Here is a 27,730-nt window from a genome sequence, read left to right as displayed (position 1 = left end):
AAACCGCACCTCACTTCCCGTAAAAAAAACCCGGCCCCTTGGTTTACACAGGAGACCCGCCACCTAAAAAAACTCTGTAAAAAAGCTGAAAGAATGTGGCGGAAAGATTTCGACCCTGAGCAAAAGAAAGACTACAGACTGTCGATTCTTGCCTACAAAAAAGCCCTGAAAGAAGCACAAACCGCCTTCTTCCAAGAGAAAATTAATGCGGCTTCCCACTCATCAAAGGAAACCTTCCAAATTGTCAAACAACTCCTAAAAACACCAGAACCATTAGGATTTGTCGACCCCTCAGACAATCAATGTGACAAACTGGCCGCCTTTTTTGATCAGAAAATCCAACACATCCTACAAAAACTTCCCCCCCTCTCCAACGCGGATCTTCCTCTGGTAACGGCAGAACAGACCAGCACGCTTAAAACGGGACTTGATTCATTCACCCTTATAAACCCCGACACTCTGGCGCCTATTCTTCAGTCACTCAAGAGTGGCTCTCCCTCAGACCCAGCCCCAGCAAGTATCTTAAAACTTGTCACCCTGACCATCCTCGAACCACTGGTAAACGTAATCAATGCCTCTCTGATCAACGGAACAGTTCCCCCCAGCTGGAAAAAGGCGAAGGTTAGGGCTCTGTTGAAAAAAACGAATCTGGACCCTCTCAACCTTTCCAACTTCAGGCCAATCTCCCTTCTTCCACTCACTAGCAAGTTAACAGAAAAATGTATAAACTCCCAACTATCCAACTATCTCGAGACCAATCAACTACTCAAATCCTCACAGACAGGCTTTCACCCGGGTCAAGGCACCGAAACCACGATCTTGACAGTGGTCGAGGAGGCCAGGAAGATCATGGACGCAGGAGGATCAGTGGCAGGGATCCTCCTAGACCTAAGTGCGGCCTTCGACACTCATCAAATCCTGACCCAGCGACTCAGTGATCTTGGAATTTCAGGCCTTGCCTTATCCTGGCTGAACTCATTTCTGGCAGACCGCTCCTTCCAGGTTATAGAGGGCAACCATGCATCCAAAGATACCCCTGTACGCTGTGGAGTGCCCCAGGGCTCTTCTTTAAGCCCGACACTCTTCAACATTTACATGTCCCCCCTGGAACAGATAGTCACTCCACATGGGATAAAACTCCTTACATATGCAGATGACACGCAGCTGATAGTTTCTCTTACTCAGGAAAAAAATCCTGATATAGACCTTTACTCATGCCTGACTGACATCGTAAGCTGGATGGACAGATCCCATTTAAAGCTTAACGGCGAGAAAACGGAGATCATGGTAATGGGGAATCAAGCTCACCTCCTCACAGACTCCCTCTGGCCGCCTTGCATGGGCAAACCTCCATCCCCCAAGCCCGAGATTAAAAGCCTCGGTCTATGGCTGGACAATAAACTCACTATGCAAACCCAAGCAAGAAAAACTGCAGGAGCCTGCTTTGGCCTCCTGCGATCTACCCGAAAAATCTTACCTTTACTCCCTTTCCAATCAAGGAAACTGTTGTTACAGGGTCTCATTCTATCAAGGCTAGATTACGGCAATGCGCTATACCTTGGTGCACCTCTAAAAGCCATTACCAAACTTCAGGTAGTTCAAAACGCCGCTGCTAGGATTCTGACCAACACCAGGAACCGCTGTTCAGCCAAACCAGCCTTGCGTGCTCTGCACTGGTTACCCATCATGGAAAGAGTGCAGTTCAAATCACTCTGCCTTACACATAAAATTCTGAATGGCAAAGCCCCTCCCATACTGAGAGATTTAATCACTCCCTATAACACCTCCAGACACCTTCGATCATCCAATGCCAACCTTACTAAACCACCCAAGATTCTGCGAGCACGCTCAGGAGGCCGGCGCTTCTCCTACAATGCGTCAAAGATGTGGAACGCCCTCCCTCCCGACCTCCGCGCCCAACCTAATCTTCTGGCATTCCGAAAATCCCTGAAAACATGGCTCTTCCCATGAGCTTCTCTCCCTCTCTTCCTATCAGAATCTGTTCAGCGCTGGGATGCTCACGGGCAGCTATGCGCTTTATAAACCCGATAACATTAACATTAACTTTTAGAAAAGTTTGGCTTTTTACAGCGGTGTGGAAATTGCAGCCTCAATTTCAACATTTTAAGCATACGTGTAAAAATGGAAGCATGCAAAATGCAATTGGCTAAAAAGCCACACCTTGCTGAGGAACTCACCCAAGACGTGGTGCTCCTTGGAAAGTATGGTGGTGCACTTAAATACACTGACATATAATGCTTTAGTGCAGCTCAGCACATCAATTCTAAAGATCCTTTTCTACTCAAACTCTGCAACCAATAAAAAGGAATGTCAATCCTACCTGCTGCTTGTTCTTAATTTCCACCTGATATTTCTCGTTCTCCTTTGAGATAATGCAGCGAATGCTGCAAGGTTTGCACCTTGTGTGCAGTCCATGTGCAATGCTTTTCAATCTGATGCGCCTCAAACCCTCAAGAAATTTGTCAGGGCCTCGGCAATTTGGGTCTCATGGACCTCCTATTTCAAATATAGAAGACCCTAGAATGCCACCTTTGCATTAAATAAACCATGCACACACATCAATTCCATGCGAGAGAACTTCCAGACCTGTGAGGCACCAATAATAGGAGCATTAAGAATAGGTTCGGAGAAGCCTTTTGACAAGCAGCACCTTGGCAGATCCAGACAAATCCTACCAAGTAACACCTCGGCATATCAGGACAAATCCTACCAAGTAACACCTCGGCAGATCAGGACAAATCCCACCAAGTAACACCTCGGCAGATCCAGAACAAATCCTACCAAGTAACACCTCGGCAGATCAGGACAAATCCCACCAAGTAACACCTCAGTAGATCCGGACAAATCCTACCAAGTTACACTCTGTAGATCCGGACAGATCCAAAACATAGCTACCCGAGAAGTGAGTAAAAAAGTGACATTTTGCAGACTTTGCGACTATCTGGTGTAGGGGTTTCAGGGCAGTGTCAGGCCTTTAAAACGTCCATGCAAAAGGTGTTACCCAAACAACACCCTGGAAGGTGTACTGAACATATCGTGAACAAAGACAGAAACCACTGCATTGCATTATGAGGACCCATCTCCAAGGAAGGAAATTGTGACCCAGCAAGACTGGATGGGCACTTTGAATTTGGGATTTGAACTTACTTGGATTGGTAGTGAGTCATGTCTAAACTGTCTGAATATGGGCATATGAAATGCAATTCCCCCCATAACCCCTGTTTGTAGAATACTTTTGGACCTAGCCTGGTGTGATCCCGGCTGATGTTGGGGTCCCCAGAACTTTGAGTTCAGTACTGCCCATTTTCTCCTGGATAGGAACCAGAATGAATTCCTCTAATTAGGCTGTGCATGCATGTGTTGTTGATGTTGACTGTGAGCAAGTGACAAGCGAACTCCAGGGGTCCATATCCTGAAGGCCTCTTTAGCCCTCACTAGAGATCAGTGGTGACTGGTCGGTCAAGATGTTCTGCCCTTATGTGTTTTTAGTGGCTGATCATATGGTAATGGGAGCTTCTAAGAGAACAAGCATTGGCATAGCCAATAGGTCTAACCTTTGGGACCTTTTAAGTGTTTAGCCATGCAGCAAATGAATAAACAGGAGGAAGGACACTGAAAAAAAAACATGCAAATATGCTAAAAAAAAAAAAACAAGAAGAAAAAATGAAAAAACATATACAGATATCTCTACTCTCGAAGACCAAAAGACTTACAGTCAGCCTTGGACTTGGGGAACCTAGTTGAATGTGCGGAGTGCTCTTCACATGTGAAGATGCCTGGAATGTGGAGACATGCTGATGTTCGGATTGACAGGAGTTTTGTTGGACTCCCTAGGGTGCATCGATTGACCCCTCTGGGTCTTCTAGTCCCAGGGTGCTACTTCTTGGTTCGAAATATGCATTGTTGTTAGGGAATAGCCTGCAACGTGGTTGCACGGACGATGCAGGCCAGAATCTAACATGGAGGGCAGGTTCTGCCAGGAGCTACCCATAATCACTATACCCAGGGCTTTAAGTGGGCCAGGTCCTGTCGGTGCTCAGCACCGGAGTTCTAAATAACAGGTACTGAGACGGCCCTATCGGGCTCTCGCTCTCCATTTTTACCCTCACGGTGAACAAAAAGCTTAACTCGGCGCAAGGGGTCTACAAGCACCGAGCAGGTGAACAGCGGGGAAGTTTTTTGTGCTGTGAATGTTATTTCATGCAGAAGATTGCACCAACAGGGACCCAGATTAGGCCTCTGGCTTGGTATTTAAGAAACCGCTGCTAGCGTTTCCTCACTGTATTTTAAGATGTTATCCGCGTGTTGTCGGTTATGTCACCACAAAGGTTAGGTAAAATGTACCACAAAGCAGCCAATCTGTTAACTTTGCACGCATCTACTTAGGTCTCCAACATTTTGCAAAATAAATACAAGGTACCTAAATGTGCTTGTTTCTTATGGTGAGTGGTCCAAAAGAAAATCACTACAGCACTCACATCGTGATGACACTGAACAATAGTTCTAGCAGAGACAGCGGAGTTAGCTGTGCAACATCACATCACAATGGTCTTCACAATCTAAATAAATGCGCACACCACCATGAGTGTCTCTAGGGAAGCTGCGTCAATGGAGGGTTAACAATCAACCAGCATGTGCAGCAGGGCGTTCACTGCGATTCATCTGCAACAGTCTCTAGTGTCAGGAAGCAGTATGTAGGTAGTGGGCCGTGCCAGAAACCAACATGACAATAATAGCTCAAGGAACATTTGCGGTGCAACGTCGCCACAAAGCCCCTGGAGACAATAGTGGTAGGTTTGTCTCTGTACTGGTAGGATTCAAGCGAATGGCGCTAATGGCAAAGTTCCCAAGAAACAATTGGAAAAAACAAGCCTCAGGCAGGGCGGTGAACAATTGCCAAGAAAGTCAGCAGGGTTGTCCCTGTCAGCAGCTTACCTAGACCAGCAAGTACCTCAAGAGCCTTGGCTCGGTGTCTCGGGTCGAAGAGGTGCGCAAATCAGGGAAACGGTAGGGTACAGAACCAGAGAGGCTAGCAGTAGAAGAACAGCCTCTCCTGATATCCCCAATGCACGTGGATAGTCCCTCACAACCAGGGCTTTAAGAGGGCCGGGTTGCACCGGTGATGAGCACCGGCAGTTTTTTCAAGGAGGCCTCGAAACGGGTCTCTATCGGGCTCCTCTTTGTGCCCTGGCAAAGGTGGTCAGTTTTTTCCAGACTGCAGTGACAGCAGGCACATCGATGTGCGCTGCTCACCCCGCTCACTTCTCGTGGGGAAGTTACGGCATGACGTCATGCCAGGTGAGCGTTGTAGGTGAAGGGAAGTCCTTTAGAGAGAGTCCTCATCTCTCTGGATTTCCCTTCTCTTTTTGAAATTCAGGCGTAGAAACATTGTCGTGGTGTCACCAGGGCTTTAAGTAGAAGCTTTTAAAATATTATTATATACAAGTCATAGTTGTTGCTTATTTATCTTATGCAACTAACAACCATTCACAAAGTTAATAGTCCTGACTAGTTGTAGGTATGATGTTACTTATTGTATCATATATCTGGATGCAATGACAGAAACAGAAAAATACAAGTCTGGCAGCACACTATGCTAAGCACAGATTTTTAGCTACGTGTTTTTAAGCCACGCCCTTAATTACACTGGCCACGCCCCTTTGAGAAACCCCCAGTTTTTTCATCCCACTTAAAGTCCTGCTCACAACCCAAGCCAACTCAATGTCCATTGTCCATGCGGTGAGAAGGAGGCTGTTAGAAGATGGATAGAGAGCTCCGCATCGCACAAGTGGCAATTTATTATCACAAAGATATAAGGACGTATGGATAGGTTTAAAATGTTCAAAATCAATGTTTACTTTCTTTTCTCTGTAAACAACCAGTCTATTTGTAGGATATTTATGATACAGTTTGAGTCTCTGATGCATAGATGATATTGCTCCTAGCAGAGAATGTCGATTTGCTCAAGACTTTATGTAACTCGCGCCCCGCTTTCAGAACAGTGCTGAATATCAATCTGGATGGTCGCCAGCAGCGAATGCAAGTCAAGCCGCAGTCCTCGGGTCACGATCAGCAGCTGTGTGACACAAGGGGCGGAGGGCCAAAGAGATGCAGCCCAAGTAAGGCAGAAACAATTTGGGGTCGCTACAGTCACCTGGTAGTCCGTAGCGGTGCTGCGTGTCTCTAGGAAGTTTGTTAGCACCGAGTGGAGATCCGGTGGTCTTAGGTACCAAATGGGGCGGGAGGGGGCCAACAGGACTCGCCGGTCCCAGCCCTTCATTTCGCCCAAAGGGGTCCTGGCAGCAGGTGTCACCCACCGGTCCGCTGGTGAAAGCATTTGGTAATCAGATTCAGATGCCGGAGTTCCGATGCCGGGATCAGGGAAGGCACCTCCCTCAGTGAATAGAGCAGGCCGCAGCAGCGCGTCTCCGAGAGCCACCGCTCCACTCTAAAATCCCTTCTTATGGTGACTTTCCGGAGTGCCAGCGTCAATGGAAATAATTGACAGGGTCGCAACTGAGATTTTAAAGATCACAATTAAACTTGCTTGTGCGTTCTCCTGTTCTAGTTTCCACCCTTCCGTGACTGACTGTAAAGAAATGTTTTACACATGCGTACCTCGACCAAAATCCAGTTTTCAGTTCAGAAAAAAATAAAATCCATTCTAGGTGCAACGCTGACACCTAGTGGAATATTGATATGCAAACAAAATAGATTTAATAAAAAGTGTTCGCACTGTAGAACAAGCGTGGCCACGCGGCTGCGAAAGTGAAAGCGACCCTTGGAAACATGATACAGACCACATGGCGCCCCGCACGCCGCTGCTCGCTCCCGCAAGGTAGATGCCACCACACGCACGAGTGTCAGAAGAGTAAAGACCGATTCCAAAAGGTCATCTCCTAGAGCAGCGCATGCGCGCTGCCGAGGCGAGACCCAAAAAATGAGGGATTGGCAAAGTTCTGTGGAGTGCAGGGGAGGAAGGTCTAACCAACATAGAGCGTCTAGCAGCCAGTATAACCAGTGGTAGTGGTTTTAGATCTCAAATTGGTCAATCAGTGTGAATTTTAGCCCCAGATAATTTTTCATTTTGGCACAGAGGGGCGTTGCAGTCCACAAAAGGCTTTAGGAATGCCACTGCCTGAGTAAAAGGACCACGTTGCAGAGAGGTACTTCTGCATGGAGTCCAGGCATTGGGAGCAGGGGCTACAGGCAATGCAAAGTAATGGTTAGTTGCAATTGTTGTGACCTGTAGTAAAGCTGATAAGTACCGGGTGGAGTAGAAGGAGGTGGGCTGATAGGGATTGAGAGAATTGGACTTGAATAGAAGCATGAGGTTAGTGATGTTTCATTGCTTCATAAGCTTTCTATTTTGTGAATATTTTAGGTGAATATTGAACTATGACTGATGTTAAGAGCATGCCATCCTGAATTATTTGGAAGAAATCTACACATGGTGGTATGTTCAGGTTTAAAAAACGTAGAGTTTGACTACCTGCATCATGGCGATGGTCTTGGATGGTGGGTTAGGATGAAATAGTCCTATTGCTTTTAGATCTCTGGAGGTCATGGAGTTGGTTTTGTAGCTAAAGTCAAAGCAGGAAAAGCCTTTGTGATTATTCATTGGTGCTTTACCACTGTTCCCACTGCCTTGGTATATCTTTGAAATGACTATGCACCAGACAGTCAGCTGACTGAATGTAATATGAGCTCTACCTAGCATCATGCTTATTTGTAGGGAACATGTTTAGGTCGCTGCTCAGGAAGATGCCAATGTTCTTCCCAGAGTAAGTGCTGAAGGCCATAGCATAATACGTGGAGGAGTAGTACCTATGTTGAGAGCCTAGGACCTATGTTTTACATGAAGTGAGGTTAAAACTGCCAGACCTGCACATCTCAACCTCAGCCGATAGGCGATATGAACAAACTGGAAACCTTAAGGTAGGTCAGGCTGTCATCAGTGTAAGATTGAATGAGGAGTCCAAGGCTAGGGCGGATTCTCATATGCGGATGGGGACATGGAAAGCTTGAAACGAATAGAAGGAGGAGGTTTGATAAGGGAAAAGGCAGGGCAGAGGAGGGGGGTTACAGAACTGGTGGGGTTTGATCCGCTGCTCCTGGTTTGTCAGAAATTAGTGGAACCTTCAGATCCCTTGGTAGCTTTTTGCACAATTTATGGTGTAAAAAGCAGACAAAGACCATGAACACTTATGCAGCTACAGCAGGCCTGGAAAGGATCTCTATGAGGAGCCCTTACTAAAAAGGCTGTAGAAAGAAAAGGGATTCAAGGAATTGTTTTAGTTTGCCGTAACTGCTTTCCCTATGATTTTAGGGTGTTCTCACAATGGGGCTCACGGTCACGCTTACTGTCTCTGAATGAATTATTTTTGTTGTTTGTTGACAATGTTTTTCTGTATTTTCAGAATTCACTATTTTGAGGATTACTGTACAGTGCCTTGAAGTGCTTAGAAGTGCCTGAAATGCAGCATTATAGCACTATATCAATGAAAGAAAGATCTTTCACTGGAAGGTATGTCCCTGGCTGAATAAGAAATGTTACAGGTTAGAATCGTAAAATGCATTGTGTTTTCTTAGTATCTGCATGTCTGGGTACCAGAGAAGGTTGAGAAAATACCAAGCTTACCAGAAGTCTAGCAGGCCAGTGACTGCGCTTAAAAAAAAAAAATCAGCATTTCTAAGCACTACAAAAGATCAGCTGCCTTCACATCTCCCATGAGCAGTACTTACAGCAGGAAGTACTGAAGGGGCTGAAGGGGACTCCTCATTTCTTGACTGTAACAGCAGCACCGACTTCATCTCCTCAGTCTCTGCATAGTCCACAGGCCGCAGACCGAATATATTGCTGATAAAACAAGCACAGATGGGGTTTAAATGAATAAAATATGTGACGGAATTGTTAAGCAGATGCATTACCAGAGCAGTTTTATTTCATCCTCCCAACTCCTTGTTACGTTTATGGCTACAACTTCTCTGCGCCGACAATAGCAGGCCCCGCCTGTCCCACACAAAGGCAGAGGGATGGAGGGCCGTAAACCGCAGCATCAGGACCCACCCACAGTCAGCCACCTGCCCCCGCTCGACAAGAGGACATAAAAGGGACTTACGCTCTGAATGTTTTGAGTCAGCCACCTGAAAGACTTGATTTTTTTTATTGAACCGCAACTCACCATTATGCAAATGTTTTCAGGCAGGAGGGATGCAGGTTATTATGCATCGAACTGGCGTTGGTATGCATCTGTTCTCTGTATTCAGATGAGTTTCACACGTGAATATTCTTACATCCCTCAGAGCCCTGTGGGTAAACCGCACTGTAGTATTTCAAATGAACCACACACCTTTCTATATACATAGCCTTCATTCTTTACGAGCCCTGTTGGGAATCTGGGAGATGTATTTTACAATAGAGAATTCGGTTAGCGCCGTCAATGATGAAGGAAGATGAGGTCGAGTAAGGCTTCTGCTTGCATGAGAAAGGGATGCTACTTCAGGTCATTCTCGATCTACCTTATCCCAGATGACCAGACTACAAATTAGACCAATGCCATGTATGTATGATTGTGTACCCCAAAACGCAAACCTAGCTGCAAAGGAACTGAGTACTGTAGCCTTGTAGGTTGGATGCAATAACTAAATATAATCAAGCATTGGCAAAGCCAATACGTCTCGCCTATGCGAGAGCTACTGGCTTTGCCAATGTTTTAGCCTTGTTGTACATCTGTGTGGCTGCTGTTCAGCATGGCTAAAAGTCTGAGGTGTAAAGGAGAGTGTTGTACAGTGGAGCGTAGTAGAGTGGAGTGTTATGGAGTGGTGTAGAGTGGCAAGGAGTGTCATAGAGCGACAGAGTTGAGTGGCAAGGAGTAGTGTGATGCGGTTGAAGGGTGAACAGTGGAGTAGAATGTCAGTTGAGTGGCGTAGAGTGTCATAGTGAAGTGGCATAGAGTGTTAGAGTGGAGTGGCGTACAAGATGTTGTGTAGAGTGTTGTAGAGTAGACTGTAGTAGAGTGAAATGGCGTGAAGAAGAGTGTTATGGAGAGGAGTGGAGTGTTGTGGAGTTGCATAGTGTGTCAGAGGAGCGGTGGAGTGGAGTAGTGTGTCGAAGGAAAGAGTGGAGTAAAGTGACATGTCATAGAAGGAGTTGCATAGAGCATTGTGGAGTAGTGTCGTACAGTGGCGTGGAGTAGAGTGTTGTGGAGTAGCATAGAGTAGGGCACAGTGTCAGAGAGGAGTAGAGCTTAATGGAGTAGAGCTTCAGAGTGAATAATTATGGAGTGGAGTGTCAGAGTAGAGTGGCCGAGAGTGAAATGGAGTAATGTACAGAGTGGATTGGCATAGAATGCAGTGGCATAAAGTGCATTGGTTTTGAGTAGAGTGGATTAGCGAGCTTTGGAGTTGTGTACAATAGAGTGCCGCAGCATAGAATGCAGTGGCGTAGAGTAGAGTGACACATAGTGGAGTGGCGCAGACTGAAATGGCCTAGACTAGATTGTTTTAGAGTAGAGTGAAGATGCATAGAGTGGAGTGGTGCAGAGTAGAGTGGAGTGGTGCAGAGTAGAGTGGAGTTGTGCAGAGTAGAGTGGAGTGGTGCAGGGTAGAGTGGGGTAGAGTGCAGTGGTGCAGAGGAGATTAGAGTGAGTGAAGTGACGGAGAGTAGAGTTGCGAAGAGTGCATTGGCATAGAGTGCAGTAGAGTGGCATAGTGCATTGTTGTAGAGTACAGCGGTATAGATTACAGCGGTGTAGAGAACAATGGCACAGAGTACAGTGGTGCAGAGTAGAATAGAGTGGTGTAGCGTGCAGCGATGTAGAGTGCAATGGCATAGAGTGGCATAGCACGCAATGGCACAGAGTGCAGTGGCGTAGAGATTTGTAGAGCATAGTGGCATAGAGTGCAGTGCTGCAGAGTAGTTGGCATAGAATTAAGTGGCGTAGAGTGCATAGGTTTTGAGTAAAGTGGTGTAGAGTGCATAGGCGGGGAGAGATGTGGTTTAGAGTAGAGTGGAGCAGCCTAGAGTGCAGTGGCATTGAGTACTGGCGTGAAGTGGTACAGAGTACAGTGCACTGACGTGGCCAAGACTGGAGTGGTGTAGAGAGCAGGGGCGAAGAGTGCGGTAGACTCCATTGGCATTACGTAGAGTGGTGCAGAGTAGAGACATAGAGTGCACTGATATAGAGTACACTAGTGTGGTGCAATGGCATAGAGTGCAGGGGTACAGATTAGAGTGGTGTAGAGTCTGTGGAGACCCGGACTGTCTTGTTGAGGAGATGTGCTTGGAATTACTTTAACGCTAGAAATATTGCCAGTAATTCTAGGTGATTGATGTGGAGCACTTTTTGTTGAGTGGCCCACCTGCCCTGAATTGTGTGGTTTAGGAGATGGACTCCCAAGCTGGTGAGTGAGGCGTCCGTTGTTAGTACTATCTGTGGAACTGGCTCTAGGAATGGCCACCCTCTGGAAAGGTTTTGTGTGTTCCACCACTGCAGAGAGAGATGTGTGCGGCTGTCCACCAACACCAGATCTGTAAGTTGACCTTGAGCCTGATTCCACTGACGTGCTAAGCATTCTTGTAAGGGGCGCATATTAAGTCTTGCGCGAGGTACTAAAAAAATTCAAGAGGCCATCATTCCTATGAGCTGCATAAACACTCGAGCTGGCAGGGAGTGTTGGGATTGAAATTTTGTGATGAGGGTTTGCATATTGGCTATCCTGGCTGGATTGGTATGCTAGAGCTTTGGAAGTGTCTACTGGGGCCTCTAGATACTGATGTAGGTAGGAGGGCTGTAGATGTGACTTGGCGTAGTTTATTGTGAACCCCAAGTGGTGTAGCAGCTGAATTGTTTGGTGAGTGTGATGAACACACTGACTGTGTGACTTGGCTTTTATAAGCCAGTCGTCCAGGTATGGAAACACATGGATCTGCTGTCTTCGCAAGTGTGCAGCTATTACCGCGAGACACTTTGTGAAGACCCTGGGTGCTGTGGTTACTCCAAATGGGAGAACCTTGAACTGATAGTGTTGGCCGTCCACTGTGAACCTACGATATTTCCTGTGAGCAGGGTGTATGGGAATATGGAAGTAGGCGTCCTTGAGATCTAATGTGGCAAGGAAGTCGCCTTGTTGCAGCAGTGAAAGGACCTGTTGGTGAGTGATCATGTGGAAGTGATCTGACTGTATATAGAAATTGAGAGGTCTGAGGTCCAGTATTGGCCTCAGAGTACCGTCCTTCTTGGGGATTAGTAAGTACAGGGAGTAGACCCCTGTCCCTTGATGCTCTAGGGGAACTGGTTCTATTGCGTGCTTTTGAAGCAGTGAGAGAACTTCTTGTTTCAGAAGCGTTAGATGTTCCGTGGACATTGGACGCTGTTTGGGCGGTATGTTGGGGGGTGTTGCAGTAAGTTCCAGGCAGTAACCATACTGGATAATTTGTCTTAACCACCTGTCTGTAGTGATGGAATTCCAGACAGGTAGGAACTGGGAGAGTCTTCCTCCAACCGGAGTGGAATGGTCTGGAGGGAGTGGAGGGAAGTCATTGTTTGTTAGTGGGGGAGGTGCGAGTGTTGTTACCTCGGCCTCTCCCATTGTTGTTATTTCCCCTGTACCCACCTCTGAAAAATCCCTTGCTGGGGAATGTTTGTGTGGGACTTTTGTAGGAGGAGGAAGCAGTGTCTGTGCGGATGTTCTTGGATGTGCCCCTATAAAAGGAGCGACTAAAGGAGCCTTGTGTAGATGGAGACTGTAATGCCCCCATCGATTTTGCATTCTCAGTGTCTTTTTTCATTTTTTCTAAGGCTGTGTCTACAGCTGGGCCAAAAAGTTGTTCTTGATTGAATGGCTGATTCAGGATAGTAGTCTGCACTTCTTGTTTGAACCCAGAAATATGCAACCATTAGCTATCCTCTAGTGATTACGTGCCTGGGAGGCAACTCGTTTGCCTGAAGCGTCTAGTAATTTAGACTCTGTCTGGAGGTGGATCATCACCGGAGGTCTGAGAGTTGGCCCGCTTCCTAGCATTGGTCACTACCAGGAAATCTACTGGGAGTTGGCCTTTAATGTAGGTGGGATCATTAGGGGCGTGTTTATATTTTTTATCAATCCGAGGATTGAGAATCCTGGTACTGACACGGTCTTCGAAGACATCTGGAGCATGTTTGATGACTCCTTTCAGCATGGGTAATGTTTGTACTGTCTTTTGTGTCTGTGCAAAAGTGTCTACAAGGAAGTGTTCCTCTGTGGGTTCTGAATGCATTTGTACGCCATGATATTGGGCAGCCCCATCAATGAGCTGACTAAAACCAATGTTGTCATCTAGGGGAGATGGCCTTGTTGGGTATGCATCTGGATCAGGAAGGTCTAGAGGATCTACAGGGTCATTATAGTCATCCCATGTGTCCTGTGGTATGTTAGTGTCATCATCAGGATCATTGAAAGGGTCATTATATCCACCCCTACCTCCTAGGTCATCATCATCCTGTGGTGGTGGTGAGTATGGAGGAAGTATGGGAGACTTTGGAGGAGAGAAGGGCTTAGTGGGAAGAACAGGAGAAGAGGGTCTTAATGGTGAAGGTTCACAGACTCTTTTCTTCACAGGCACCTCAGGAATGTGTGGGGTGTCCAATTTCCTCTTGTTCTTTGAGATACTGACAATAAGGCCTGTTTTAGGGTCCACATGCAGTGTTTTCTGTTTCGGATCGATGGGATCTGGTAGAAACAGTTCTTCGTTGTTGTCGTGTGCTTTCGGCGCTGATTTTTTCGTTTCCAAACGTGGTTTTGATTTCTGCTCTGGAGCCTTAGAAGGGTTTTTTGGGTTCTTCGGCTTAGGTGTCGAGTCCGAAATCTTTTTTGGATCCTAAGGTTTTCTAGGTGTCTTCGGATCCGAGGCCTTTTGTTCTTTCGGTGTCGAAGTGCTTGGTGCCAAGGCGTTTTTGGAGACAGCGGGAGTAGGATGTGTTCCCGCTTTCGGCACAGACGGTATTTTTGGGGCACCGACGTGCGGCTTGCTCAGTCTCGAGCCGCTGGAAGGCTTCTCCTTTGTCTTCACAGCCGGGCCCGGGGGCGGGGCTTCTGAAGTTTTCTTTCAGTCGCGACTAAGACCTTCAGGCAAAGTCTTGACCGGAGCCTTCTTTTTTTCGGGTGGGGCAGGGGCAGCTGTACTCACTCGTTAACCTGGAGAGTTGTGGTCATCGGAGTCATCTGCTTCAGATACAATGTCGAGATCCTCCAAATCCTCTACCTCTGGAACGTCGGGCCTGCATCGAAGAGGTCTTCTGGCACCGGTGCAGCCTGTTGCACCATAACGTGTCGTCGAGCCCGGCGATCACGGATAGTCTTCTTGGACCGGAAGGAGCCGCAGGCTTGGCAATCTTTCTCTTCGTGTTCGGATGAGAGAAAGGTTGCAGACCTTGTGTTGGTCGCTGTGTGTGAATTTAGCCTCACACTGGGGGCATTTTTTGAATGGAGACCTTTCCATTAGCCGTAGGCCCGAATGGCGTCGATAGGCCCAGCGGCCCGCGTCGACGACCGAAATCGAGTATTTGAGTTAGTGCGTCGAAAGGCACACGAACGAGAACAATACTGTCGAATTTGCGATGGTTTGCGTGTCGAAAAGGTTTGAAAAACACGGTACCGAACCGGAGCACTGAAGTTACATCCGAACCCAATGGCGGAAAAAAACAATCTGAGGATGGAGTCGATGCCTATGCGCACAATCGTCCAAGTGAGGAGTCACCTATCTCGTGACTACAAAAGACTTCTTCCAGGACGTTTCCCTAAAACAGGACTACAATTTTACTTCAACCCAGCGCTCAGAATGACAGCGCTTCTCAGCAGAGAATTATTGAAGAGACAGGAAGAACACACATAAATGCCTTTTTTAAGCCATTAGCATGCATGTTCATTAAATTGCTTTCTTATAACAGCTGCTAACTATACCTGTTTTGCAAAACATAAAGATACCTCCCGCCGACCTTCACTAAAAACCGGGATAGGAGCTTAATTTCCTGAAATATGCCGGGATAGCTGGCGAAAACCCTGGTCTGTCCGGGCAAACCCAGGACGCCTCGTCCCAATGAATACACCGCGCACCTGCGAGGGGCCGAAAACAGGTACATTGTGCGGAATCGGACGGCGGCTTGTGGACCCGGAGTAATGCAGAAAGGAAGTTTTACCCCTCGCCCCGCACACACGGAGAAACGCAGCAGCTGACCCTGTCATCCAAAACCGGGTCTACCTGTTCAACTGCAAATTCGTCCTCTTAAATGCACTACAAATAAGTGTTCGCAATGGAAGACCTAACTCCCCCCCCCCCCCCCACCCCCCTTCTTTCGTATCTAAAATATCTGAGATGGGGATTAAATAACTGTGCTGACGTCATCGGCAAATCGGTGTGCTAGCGGAGTTTGATTTTGTGGGCAGATTTACTCCCTGTTCAGGGTCCATGCAGCCCTCCCCCCTTACCTCCCCCCCCCCGCGGGGCTCTGGGGTGCAGCAAATACGTTCTCTACGTCACCTCCCCAGTGCCCACATTTCAAATAAGTATTTAAAAGCACTTCAGTGAGTATATTTTGAGGGCGGAGATCAAGTAACACAGACCCCCCCCATGTAACCCACACTCCTGTTTAGAAATGGCCAGCCCAGCCCCCGAAATCTAGCTCTAATCATGCTGAAATCACAGCGGCGTGTACTCTAAAATGTGTGTTCTTCGTTACAAATATAATAGATTCGAAAGTTAACTCTCCGTTGGTACCGAAGTGTCACTGCAACGTTTTTTTTCTTCTGCAAATACATTTCAAAAGAGATTGAGTTTTCCTCTCACGACACCCACGCCTTCAAAAGGCACATCGGTGTGCGCGACCCCTTTTATTTTTTGGGGAGGGGGTGTGGGGGCTGACCAAGGGCTTCCAGCGTTCGAACTGTTGGTTTAAACACGATTGCAGCATGCACCGGAGCCGCGGAGCTGTCCCGCCGGCTTTTCGACCCTGAAGTGTCTCCGTGCGGGATATTAGAAGGGGGCAGGGCTGTGAGGGGAAGTGTCGGGTGTGGTTAGGTAATCCACTTTTACTTTTCAGTCTGTTATTTGCTTTCCACGTTATAAATCGTGGTCTACAAGTTCTCCAATACAAGTAAAAACAAACCTTGTCAAAGCCAATAGGTCTCGTCTATGCTATTGGCTTTGTGCCATAATCATTTTGTCCTGCTGTACAGCAGTGTGGCTAGGTCTCGCATTTGCACAAGTTTAAGTGATTGGCATTGGAAATAACAATGTCATTTTATTTATCGATTTTGAAAAACAACACATAAATAAAAAGCATTGTCTTTTACAATGCCAATAGCTCAAACTCTGGCAAATGCGAGACCTATTGCATTGCAAATGTTTGTTATTATTACAGTAACCGATGAACTGCACACAGCGCTCTACTGCATTCCAGCCACAAGAATTCCCTTCTGTAATATGCAAGTCGCACAATCTAAGGAGTGACTTTTCCTTCAGGAATTTTTTTCTTAGACACAATTACAAATTAAAGCTTCAACTGAAAAGCATGCCTACAATTCAGGTGCTGGTGTCTAGTGTCACTGGTGCATTGTAAGGTTTCCTGTCGTTTGCATCACACATTTTCATATATTTTCTAATCAGTGTCACATTACATGTATGGGATGGATTTCTGGTGCTGTACGCTACCACTCTACTGTTAAAATGTATTTCTAGAAATGATTGCCCCAACAGGCATCCAGTGTTTTATTATATTTAGATCGAGTTTTCTTTTCAAAAAGGTTGTACCGACATATTGATGCCAAGTCCCTGCACAATAGACACTGCAAGCAGGCTATGGGTGTTTTCAAGCCTTTAAGAATAAGGAATTAAATCAAATGCAAACTTCCAAATATCCATCATTTCTGCAATATAGAAACATTCAGTTCCCATCAGGAGTGTGGTGGAAGGTTTCTATCAGAAATGAGGTGTTTGAAATGAAGGGAGTGAATGATATGCTTATTTATTTTATTGTTTTTACAGAAAACGTAGGATAATAATTTACACATGATTTGGAACCTATTAACCCCATGTGCTGAAATGATGGCATTTAGTAAATCTCCCTTCCAAGAAGTGTATCAGAAGTTCGTTTTGAGCTCAAGTTGAACACAGAGGCCCATATCATTGTCAAGACAATACATGCAAGAGGAAACAGGTTTTGTAATTGATTAAATATTTTACGTTTTTTACAAACAACATTTTTTTTCTTCAGTTTTTAAGAATAGTGCCATCGTATAACTTAGCAATAACTTCCACAAATCCTTTAGGGTGGAAAACAAAGTTAAATTTTCCTAACGCAGGGGTGAAGGTAGTAATAATTAATCCTAGCACACTGAATGGAAATCTTATACAATTAGAAGGGTTCATGCTAGCTAACCCCCAAAGCAACACAAAGCTACATAGTGGTTAGCTGAATAATTATATTATGAATGCCAACCGTTGAAATACAACATTATATATAGGCCTTTTCGCACATAAGGGCGGGAATCTTCGAGGAGTACAACTGACCAGTGTTCCTAGGAAAAGAAAAGGACTACCGATCCACTGCCCAGCGGTTATTCTCAAGTGACACTTTGTGCTTTGGCAATGTACCACAAGCTTTTCCTGTATTTTTTTTTTTATCTGTCTCGCAATGTGTGTGGTGGCTAAATGCTGCATGTGCCGGCATTTATTTATTTAGAGTCCTATATAGTGCGAACATGACCCACGAGGGTATCAGAGCGCTTTACACAACTTTGATCTTGGTAGGCGTTTCCATAGTATAACCTAGAGATAACTAGGGCTTGAACCACTGACTTGAAGTCCTCGAAGGGAAAGAAGGGTTTAACTTTCTTTAGGATGCTCATTTAGAAGTTAGCTACTCTGGTAGCTGCACTGATGTGTTCCTGCATGTTCAAATTCTTGTCAAGTGTTATCCCTAGTGATTTCTTGGAGTCAATGACTTGTGGGATGCAATTGAGGGCAGTTAGATGTTTCAACCATTCTGCAATGTCTAGTGAGTGTTTGGGAGGTGAAATTAAGAGGAATTCTTTTTTGAGGGTGTTTAGTTTGAGGTGGTTGCAGGTTAGCCAATTCTGAGTGTTTTGTAAAGTTGGATTAAGAGAACGTATATCTTCAGGGGAGAGGAGATTTAAAGGTAAAGTTGGGTGTCGTCTGCGTACACTTGGAGTTAGACGCTTTCAGAATATCAGTTAACGGTTCCATGAGGAGGTTGAAGAGATTGGTTGATAGCGAGGAATCCTGCGGAACACCTAGTGTGACAGGCGTGGGGTTAGATAGTGAGTGGTTTTCTTTATTCTTTGGGATTGATTGTTGAGGAATGAGGTGGACCAGTCTAGGACAGGACCAGAAAGTCCCATCTTGCGTTCCAATAAATCAAGGAGGTAGTTATGTTTGACCGTATCGAATGCTGATGAGAGGTTGAGGAGGATTAGGAGGCAGGATGTATTATGATCAAGCATTTGCAGCACGTCATCAACTATGTGAGTAATGGCCGATTCAGTGCTGTGGCCCCGACGGAAGCCAGATTAGTATTGGTCTAGGAGACTGAAGTTATCAATGCGATTGAATATGCTACTTACCAGTATGCATCTGTTCTTGGCATGTAGGGCTGCTGACATTCATATCTGTGCATAGATCGCCGCCTAGTGTTGGGTCCAGATGATTGCACATTGTTGTCCTGGAAGAGTCTTCAAAGTATCACGAGATAGGTGACTCCTCCCCTGGACCACAGTGCGCATGGGCATCCTTTCCATCCTTAGATTGTTTTTCGCCATTGTGGCAGTGATGGAGTAGATACAGTAAGTGATGACCATGCTATACTGTAATTCTGAGTGCTGCAGCCGCTACAGGCGCCGGGGAGGAGGGTGGGCGATATGAATGTCAGCAGCCCTACATGCCAAGAACAGATGCATACTGGTAAGTAGCATATTCAGTTCGAGGCATGTGGGCTGCTGAATTCATATCTGTGCATAGAATATATAGAAGTACCTCCATTAGCGGCGGCTACCCGTGGCAGCTGCAGCAGTCTGAAAAAGAGTTTTGAGAACAGCCTGTCCTACAGCTGCCTGCTGTTTTGAGTGTACATCTACACAGTAGTGTTTGGTAAATGTATGTATAGTGGACCATGTGGCTGCTCTACATATTTCCTGTAAAGGGATGTTTCCTAGGAAAGCCATGGACGCCCCTAACTTTCGTGTTGAGTGGGCTCGTGGGGGAATCGTTAATGTGCGTTTAGCTTTTTGATAGCAAATTTGAATACATTTAACGATCCATCTGGCTATACCTGCTTTGGAAATGGCGTTGCCCTTGTGTTGTGGAGAAAAGGGAACGAAAAGTTGTTTTGTTTTCCTAAAGTCCTTAGTTCTGTCTATATAGTACATGAGGGCCCTCTTTACATCTAGTGTATGGAGCATTCTCTCTGCGACATTCTGTGGATTTTGAAAGAAAACAGGCAGTTCAATAGTTTGATTCATGTGGAACTGCGATATCACTTTGGGCATGAATTTGGGGTTGGTACGTAGTACAACCCTATTTGCGTGAACCTGTATGAATGGCTCTTGAATGGTTAGTGCCTGGAGTTCACTAACTCTTCTTAACGAAGTGATTGCCACTAGGAAAGCTACTTTCCAGGTGAGGAATTGAATCTCACATGAATGGAGAGGTTCAAAGGGTGGACCCATTAATCTGGTGAGGACCAAATTGAGGTTCCACACCGGTGCCGGTGGGTGTCTTGGGGGGATTACTCGTTTGAGTCCCTCGAAGAAGGCTTTGATGGCAGGCACTCTGAATAAAGAGAGGTGCTGCCTGTTTTGGAGATAGGCTGCTATCGCGGTTAAATGGATACGTATTGAGTTGTATGCCAGATTGCATCGGTATAGGTGTAGGAGGTAACAGATGATGTTTTGAATGGATGCGTCCAGCGGGGTAATGTCATTGTTGTTGCAGTAAAGCTTTGGCATTTTGCGTTTTCGTTTGTGGCGAATAGGTCTATCTCTGGATGACCCCACTGTTGGAAGTATGGTTGGAGAACTGACGGATGTAGCTCCCACTCGTGCATCTGATGGCTGTGTCTGCTGAGCAGATCCGCCATCTGGTTGTCCTTGCCGGGGAGGTGTTCCGCCATGAGGAATATGTTCCTCTGAATGGCCCACTTCCACATGCTCTGAGCCAGATGAGACAACTGTGGAGAGTGTGTTCCTCCCTGCTTCTGTATGTAGTACATGGCAGTCATGTTGTCCGTCCGGATCAACACGACTTTGTTGCACAAGTGTACTTTGAATGCCTTCATGGCTAGGAAGATCGCCATCAGTTCCAGAACGTTGATGTGCATCTTCTTTTGTTGCGTTGTCCATAGTCCCTGCACTGTGTAAGTGAGTACATGAGCTCGCCAACCCTGGAGAGAGGCGTCCGCTGTCAGTATTATTTGTGGAACAGGCTCTTGGAACGGTCGGCCCTTGCAAAGGTTTTGTGGATTCCACCAATGCAGAGAGTTGTATGCCCGACCGCTCACCAACACTAGGTCTTTTAAGTGCCCGTGAGCTTGATTCCATTGACGTGCCAAGCACTCCTGAAGCGGGCGCATATGTAGTCTCGCGTGCGGGACTATGAAAATGCAGGAGGCCATCATGCCTATCAACTGCATGAACACTCGCGCAGGAGTGTTGAGGTTTGAACTTTGAGATCAGCAGTTGCATGCTGTTGATCCTCACTAAATTTGGCTGAGCTGTGGCTGCCAGAGTGTTTATGGTCGCGCCCAGGTACTGTCGTACGTGTGCGGGTTGGAGATGTGATTTTGGGTAATTTAGTGAGAATCCCAGACTGTGAAGAAGGTGAATGGTGAGGGACATGTGGCTGGCACATTGCTGGGCTGACTTTGCCTGAACAAGCCAGTCGTCCAGGTAAGGGAAGACGTGAATGTGTTGCCTCCGTAGATGTGCAGCCACTGTTGCTAGGCACTTGGTAAAGACCCTGGGTGCTGTTGTTACTCCGAAGGGGAGAACTTTGAATTGATAGTGATGTCCCTGAATAGTGAACCTGAGAAATTTCCTGTGTGATGGGTGTATGGGTATGTGGAAATACGCATCTTTTAGGTCCAGTGTGGCTAGGAAGTCTCCTTGACTGAGTAGCGGGAGAACCTGCTGTAGGGTGAGCATATGGAAATGCTCTGAGAGAATGTATTGGTTGAGGGGTCTCAGGTCTAGTATAGGTCTGAGCGACCCGTCCTTTTTTGGGATTAAGAAGTACAGAGAGTACACTCCTGTCCCCTGCTGGTTGACGGGCACGATCTCTATTGCACCTTTTTGCAGCATACTTAGCACTTCCTGCTGCAATAATGGCAAGTGCTCTACGGACATAGGACGGTGCTTTGGCGGTATGTTGGGTGGAGTGGACGTTAATTCGAGACAGTAACCGTGCTGGATAATGTCCCTGACCCACCTGTCTGTGGTGATGGTTTTCCACGCTGACAGGAACCGTTGGAGTCTCCCCCCCGACAGGTGTTATGTGGTCGGGGGGCAGGGAGAGGGCATCACTGTTTGTTTTTGGGGGAGGACATGGTGTTGCCATAACCACGTCCTCTACCCTTGGTGCTGGAGCCACGATAGCCACCTCTGTTGGTTTTATCATAGGTACTTTGTGTGCCCCCTTTAGTGTACTGCTGCTGTGACCCCTGACCTCTAGCTGCTCCTCTATTCCCGGGGCGACGAAAGGAGCCACTACGAAACTGCTGCGTCTGCTGAGCCCTCATTGATTTCGCAGTGTCAGTGTCTTTTTTAATTTTCTCGAGGGTAGTGTCAACTTCAGGGCCAAATAAATAGTCTGGGTTGACCGGTTGATTTAAGATATTGTTCTGAATCTCCGGCTTGAAGCCTGAGATTCTCAACCATGCATGCCTTCTCAACATGACGCTTGTGTTGATTGCCCTCGCCGCTGTGTCGGCTGCATCCAGTGCGCACTTGATGGATGCATTGGTAAGGAGTTGTCCCTCTCTGATGAGGAGCTCCGCCGCCTCTTTATATTCATCTGGCAAATGTTGGAGTAGTTCTTCTAGTGTGTCGTAGTGGGACCTATCATAACGGGCCAGGAGTGCCTGTGTGTTGGCAATGCGCCAGATGTTTGCTGCTTGTGCTGCAATCCGTTTGCCTGATGTCTCCAGCACTTTGGACTCCTTGTCTGGGGGAGGAGCATCACCTGTTGTTTGTGAGTGGGCTCTTTTGCGAGCATTAGCAACCACCATGGAGTCCAAAGGTAACTGGCCCCTAATGTACATAGGGTCTCCGGGTGCAGGCTTGTATTTTTTTTCAATCCTGGGGTTTAGCACCCGTGCCCTGGTTGTTTCTTTAAAAATGTCTTTTGCAGGTTTGAGAACTCCTTTTAACATGGGCAGAGTCTTGACAGTTCTTTCGGAAGAGGCAAAAGTGTCCACCAAGAAGTCTTCTTCTACAGTGTCAGAATGGAGTTCTACTCCATGATTGGCAGCAGCCCGTTCTATGAGGGCATTAAAGGCAGCAGTGTCCTCTGTGGGAGATGTCTTTATGTTATAAAGCTGCGTGTCATGGGTATCTGGTGCGGTACCCTGGTCTGTGGGGTCATCCCATGCCTGATCTGGGTCTTGCAGGTGATCATCAGGATTGATATCCCCAGGGTAGGTGGTATCATCCCCGACATAGTCCTCTACTGCGTCTGCCTCTAAAGGCGTAGGAGAAAAGGACGGTGGATCCTGATGGAAGGGTTGAAAGTGTTCATGAAGCACTGGCTCTGACCCTGCCGGCAATTTGTGTTTGAGAGGAATTTTGTAGGAGTCCAATCCCCTCTCTGGCGTGATTTTCCGCTTGCGGAGCATCAACCTACCAGTGTTGGCGTCGATAAATTGTGGCTGTGAAGGTTTGAAATCTGTTTGTCCTGTGGATGGGGACTGTGTCTGGTGGACACGTGTCCGAATCTCGAACAGTTTCGGCGCCGTGGGCGGCGGCAACCCAAACGTGATGTTGGCCGGCGCCGAGGGTGCTTTTGAAGCCTTGTGCGTGTCGGGACCCGACGTAGAGTGGAGGGCTGCCCGTTCTCTGATGCGTTGCAACGATGCCGAGACCTGTTGCACGGTGAACGCAGATGGCTCTTTGGAACCGGTCGGCACCTTGGAGGTAGGCGTCGAAGCAGCACCCAACTTCTTTGCAGTCATGGGGTCATCGATCCGAAGGGAGGTATCGACGCTCGGAGTCGATGACTTGGCAGGCGCCGCCGTGTTAGACGTCGACGCAGACGGGGGGGCCACCTTGACTTTGGTGGTTGGGGCCGATGTCTTCGGTGCCAGAGGCCGAGGCGCCTTGTGGGGACCGAGGGCCTTCTTCTTTGGCTCGGCACCCGTATCCGCTGCGGTGAGCTCGGCACCGAAATCCCTTTTTGCGCGGTCGGAGCCGATGACCTTTGCCGGCGTCGAAGGAGTGGAGGGCTTCGAGGCGATCACAACCAGTTTCACTTTCGGTTTCGATGGAACTGGTGCGATGGATGGTTTCGGTTTCGCTGAAGGGAATCCAGCCGCCTTCGATAATAATGGCTCTTGCGAAATGTTCGAGGCCGGGCCCGAAGGCGGGGCCGAAGAACCGTGAGATTGATCTTGGGTAAGGCCCGAAGGCGATCCCTCGACCTGAGCCTCATGACGACGTATTTTTTCGGCCTCCGTAGCGACGGGTTGGCCTAGCTCCTCGCTGGAGCTATCTTCCTCGGCCCCAAAGGCCTCATCGTAGTCTCCTACCTCTTCGACGACTTCTTCTCTCTGAAAGATCACCTCATCGTCGTCTTCCGATCGGGAGTCGTGTTCGGAAGCGGGGCTGAAGTCTACGTCCTCCACGCTCTCGGCGTCCTCGTCTTCGGTGCTAAAGATGTTGGCCGGGGCAGGCGCCGATTGCTGCGCCTCCAATCGCGCTGCCCGTCGATTCCGGAGAGTCTTCTTCGAGTGGAATCGGGCACAGGCCATACATTTCGACTCATCGTGATCCGGTGAGAGACATTTGTTGCATACCGGGTGGACGTCGATGTGTGGGTATTTCGCGTGGCATAAAGGACACCTTTTGAATGGAGTCCTCGATTCCATCGTCATTCGAAGTTCGATGTTCGGACCAAGCGGATCCGAAAAGCTGGAAGAAGGTGCTAAAGCACTAAAGAAACTAGTCGATACCGAACGGGAACAGTACCGACGATAACTAAAGGCCTTTTGGCCTTAAACTGAATTTTCCTAACTTGAGCTAAGATAAGCACATCCGAACCCAATGGCGGAAAAAAACAATCTAAGGATGGAGAGGATGCCCATGCGCACTGTGGTCCAGGGGAGGAGTCACCTATCTCGTGATACTTCGAAGACTCTTCCAGGACAACAATGTGCAATCATCCGGACCCAACACTAGGCGGCGCTCTATGCACAGATATGAACTCAGCAGCCCACATGCCTCGAACTGTATAGTAGAGTGTGGACACATTTCTCGAGGAGCTTTAAAAATGTTGGGATGTTGGAAATAGGGCGGAAGTTATTTAGGTTAGAGTGATCCGCCGTGGGTTTCTTGAGAATGGGGCATATCTGTCCAGATTTGAGGAAGTCTGCTATAGAACCTTGTAGTAATGATGTATTTACTATTTTTGTCCAAAGTGGGAGAACAGAGCTTTTAATCTCCTTGAAGAGATTCACGGGGAGCTGGTTGCTTAAGTGGTTGGAAGGTTTCAATGTCGATAGGATTTTTAGAATGGTAGTATCATCAACAGAATTGAATGAACTCCACACAGCATTATTTTTGGGGAGACGACTGGACGCTCCAAACCCGAGGGTGGGGGAACGGCTAATGCGTGAAAGCACCAGGAGGAGAGACGACTCAGAACAAGTCACTTTCAATATTCCCATCATTCCATAGAAGAAGGAGGCCAGTTCTTCGCAGTTAGGTAGCAAGAAAGATCCCGTTAAGGGGTTGGATGGCCTGTTAGATTGTGATTTGACAAGTTCAAACAATTATTTAGGTTAGTTCCTGGCATTGTCTAACTGATTCCTGAAGAAGTTAGCTTTAGCGCTACAAATGCGTTTGTGGTAGATACTTCACTGTGATCGTAGGTGCTTGAAGTGATTGAGAGTGGGGTAGATTCTCCAGCAGCTTTCAGCCAGTTTTAGATTGCGTCTATCTGTGTTTAGGCTGCCATTGAACCAAGGCTTAGAGTCTTTGGTGGACACGCTTGTTAGCTGGAAAGGTGCCATATCATCTCAAATGTTTGTCATTGAATTGTAATCTGACATGTCTTGTGGAGAGTTTAGCATGTGGTTGCTAATAGATGTCAGTTCGTGCAGGTTTATGTTTCTAATGTTCCTTTTCCAGTGACTGTGCCTTTTAGAGGATATTGATTTTGTTATGTGGAAGGTGATGCAATGATGGACTGTCCAGTCACATGTGACAATAGATTCAAGCTGAATTGTATTCACCTTGGAGATAATTAGATTTAAGGTCGATCCCAAGTTGTGGGTAGGACAATCCCAGATATAGACCAGGTTAAGGTCAGATAGGAAGGTTTTTTGGCTAATTACTGCTTGATCGCAAGGGTCATTCCAGTGTAGGATGAAGTCACCAAGAAAGATTTGGGCACAGTGGGGAATGGAGTTGGACGTGATGATTTGTTCAATGAATGGTAGCTTATCTCCTGGAGGATGGCAAACTGCATGAAGTTTGCAACTGGGTCTTTCATTACTCAAGATATTGATACCCAGATATTCACATGAGGAGAGAGTGATGGTCTGAGCTTGCTTCACAGAGACATTGTTACGGTATATGCAGGCAAATACCTACACCTGGTTTGATTGGTCTATCTATTCTGATGATGTCATATAAAAGGGGAACGAGGATGTTGAGAATTGGAGTGGAGAAAACATTTAGCCATGTTTCAGTCACAACTATGAGGTCGAGTTCATGTGTAAGGATAAGGACTGCGATATCAGCTGCGTGTTTAGAAACCGAATGAAAATTGAGTAGCATACACTTCCGATGTGGTATGGCGCCAATGGAAGACTCGTGTATTAGGAGAATTTGCTGAAGGTTGGACTTGTTTATTAGTCTAGTATTAGGCTTAGGTTCTGTGTATGGATTGGTTTAAATTTGACCAATGCGGTTTGGGGTGTCAAAGTGTAAAGTTTTGTATGAGAGGAGGAGGGAATAGATATCGTTGTCGGACAGGGTAGCTTTCACCCTATGGGGACGGGTGAAGGCATTCGAATAGGGAATTGTTCTCCAGGATAGATAGGGAGGAGTAGAAGTAGTCGAGATTCCTATAGGGGAGGGAGGAGATCTAAATCAGGAGATCTCAATCTAGAACCATTGGTGTAAGTGAGGGGCGGGGGTGCCTATTCTAGACAGGAGACTTGTTGGTACAACAATAGTTGGCTAGATCAGAGGTGATCGATAGTAGGCACTGTATGTCGGCCTTAAGTTGCTGAAGCCCCAGGAAGATCTCAGTCAGTTTGGAGCTAAGGGAGGCGTCGGAACAGGAGGGCGAAATGGGGGTCAAAGGGTCTGGAGAAGAGGGAGTGCTACGGGGCCTGGAGTTGTGGGCTTCTGACAATGGAGGGCTCTGGGAGTGGAGGAGTGGATAGCTGAGGATCACGATTGCCGATCCAGGAAACAGGTCCCTTGAGCTGGGGTATTAGAGCGTAATGAGGGGAGATGAACCCTGTTGCTGGTTAGATTTGGTGGTTCCCCATTAGCAAGTGATATCCTTAAGGCCACCGGGAGAGTGGTAGGACTATCAGTGTAGACATTGTGGGTATGTTCAGTAGACGGTGACAGAGATGGGGTGCAAGTGTTAAGTGGTAGTATGATTCAGTGTTCTCCGCATCCAAGGAGGGGAGAGGGATCACTGATTTATGATGACCCATGTGGAGAGAATCAAGGATGTTGTTGGGTAGGCTATCCAGGGAGGACGGGAGAAGCGGGGATCGAGGTGGAAACAAGCCAGAGAGGGGAAGAGAAAAAACTTCTAGAGCAGTAAGAGAGATGACTGTAGGGTTAGGCTGGGTGTTTGTCAGGCGGGCAGCTTTATTTATCACCGTATTTCTGATAAGTGGGAATATTATGTCAAGAAGTTCTAGGTTGCGCTCAGATACTTGGAAGAGGATAGTTCCATTATTGTAGATGGAGATGGTTGCCTCGGCTGGGCAATCGTTTGAGGGAAGTGTTGAGTCATAGCCCATGGGGGGTTTTGGTAGATGTGGAGATCAGGAGCAGAGAGTGCATGGCTATCCTCCATTGGGCACGTCTAGTAGTGTAGAAGATAAGTTCACTAATGGTGGCTCGAGCAGAAGTAGGGGTCTGAAATAAAGGTTTCGGAGTGAGACTTAAGGAACGTATGTTTACATTTCTTGGCAGCGTTTTTGAATAGATTAGGGGGTATATGATAGTGTACACATTAAAGCCAGCTGGAATCAGTTTGAAGTCAAATGAGGTTCTTGAGATGTGATCCATAGTAAAGAGTCTAAAGACCAGATTGGAGAAGGGGGAAAAGGAAAGATGAGTAAGGATGGGAAGAGGGGAGGGGAGAGTATGGCTAATATTGAATACTCCAGAGCCCGCATAAACTGGTCGCCAAAAGGGAATTGGTGGGCACCAATATAATGCTCAAAGATGGCTGCCTCCTAGTAGACACCAA

The 27,730-nt window shown here is 47.0% G+C and overlaps 1 protein-coding gene across 3 annotated transcripts in view; it reads right to left on the bottom strand.

The window, feature by feature from the left end:
- The window catches only part of BARD1 (BRCA1 associated RING domain 1), a 489,699-nt gene that overhangs the window by 80,288 nt on the left and 381,681 nt on the right, over positions 1-27,730 (bottom strand). For all 3 annotated transcript variants that reach the window (XM_085648552.1, XM_085648554.1, XM_085648555.1), the window contains one exon: positions 8,767-8,881. In XM_085648552.1, coding sequence (XP_085504678.1) covers positions 8,767-8,881 — 115 coding nt within the window. The remainder of the gene's footprint in view (positions 1-8,766; positions 8,882-27,730) is intronic.

The sequence above is a fragment of the Triturus cristatus genome, chromosome 3_2 (assembly GCF_964204655.1).
Source record: "Triturus cristatus chromosome 3_2, aTriCri1.1, whole genome shotgun sequence".
NCBI classification, from domain to species: Eukaryota; Metazoa; Chordata; class Amphibia; order Caudata; family Salamandridae; genus Triturus; species Triturus cristatus.
This window is presented reverse-complemented; position numbering and strand designations above follow the sequence as displayed.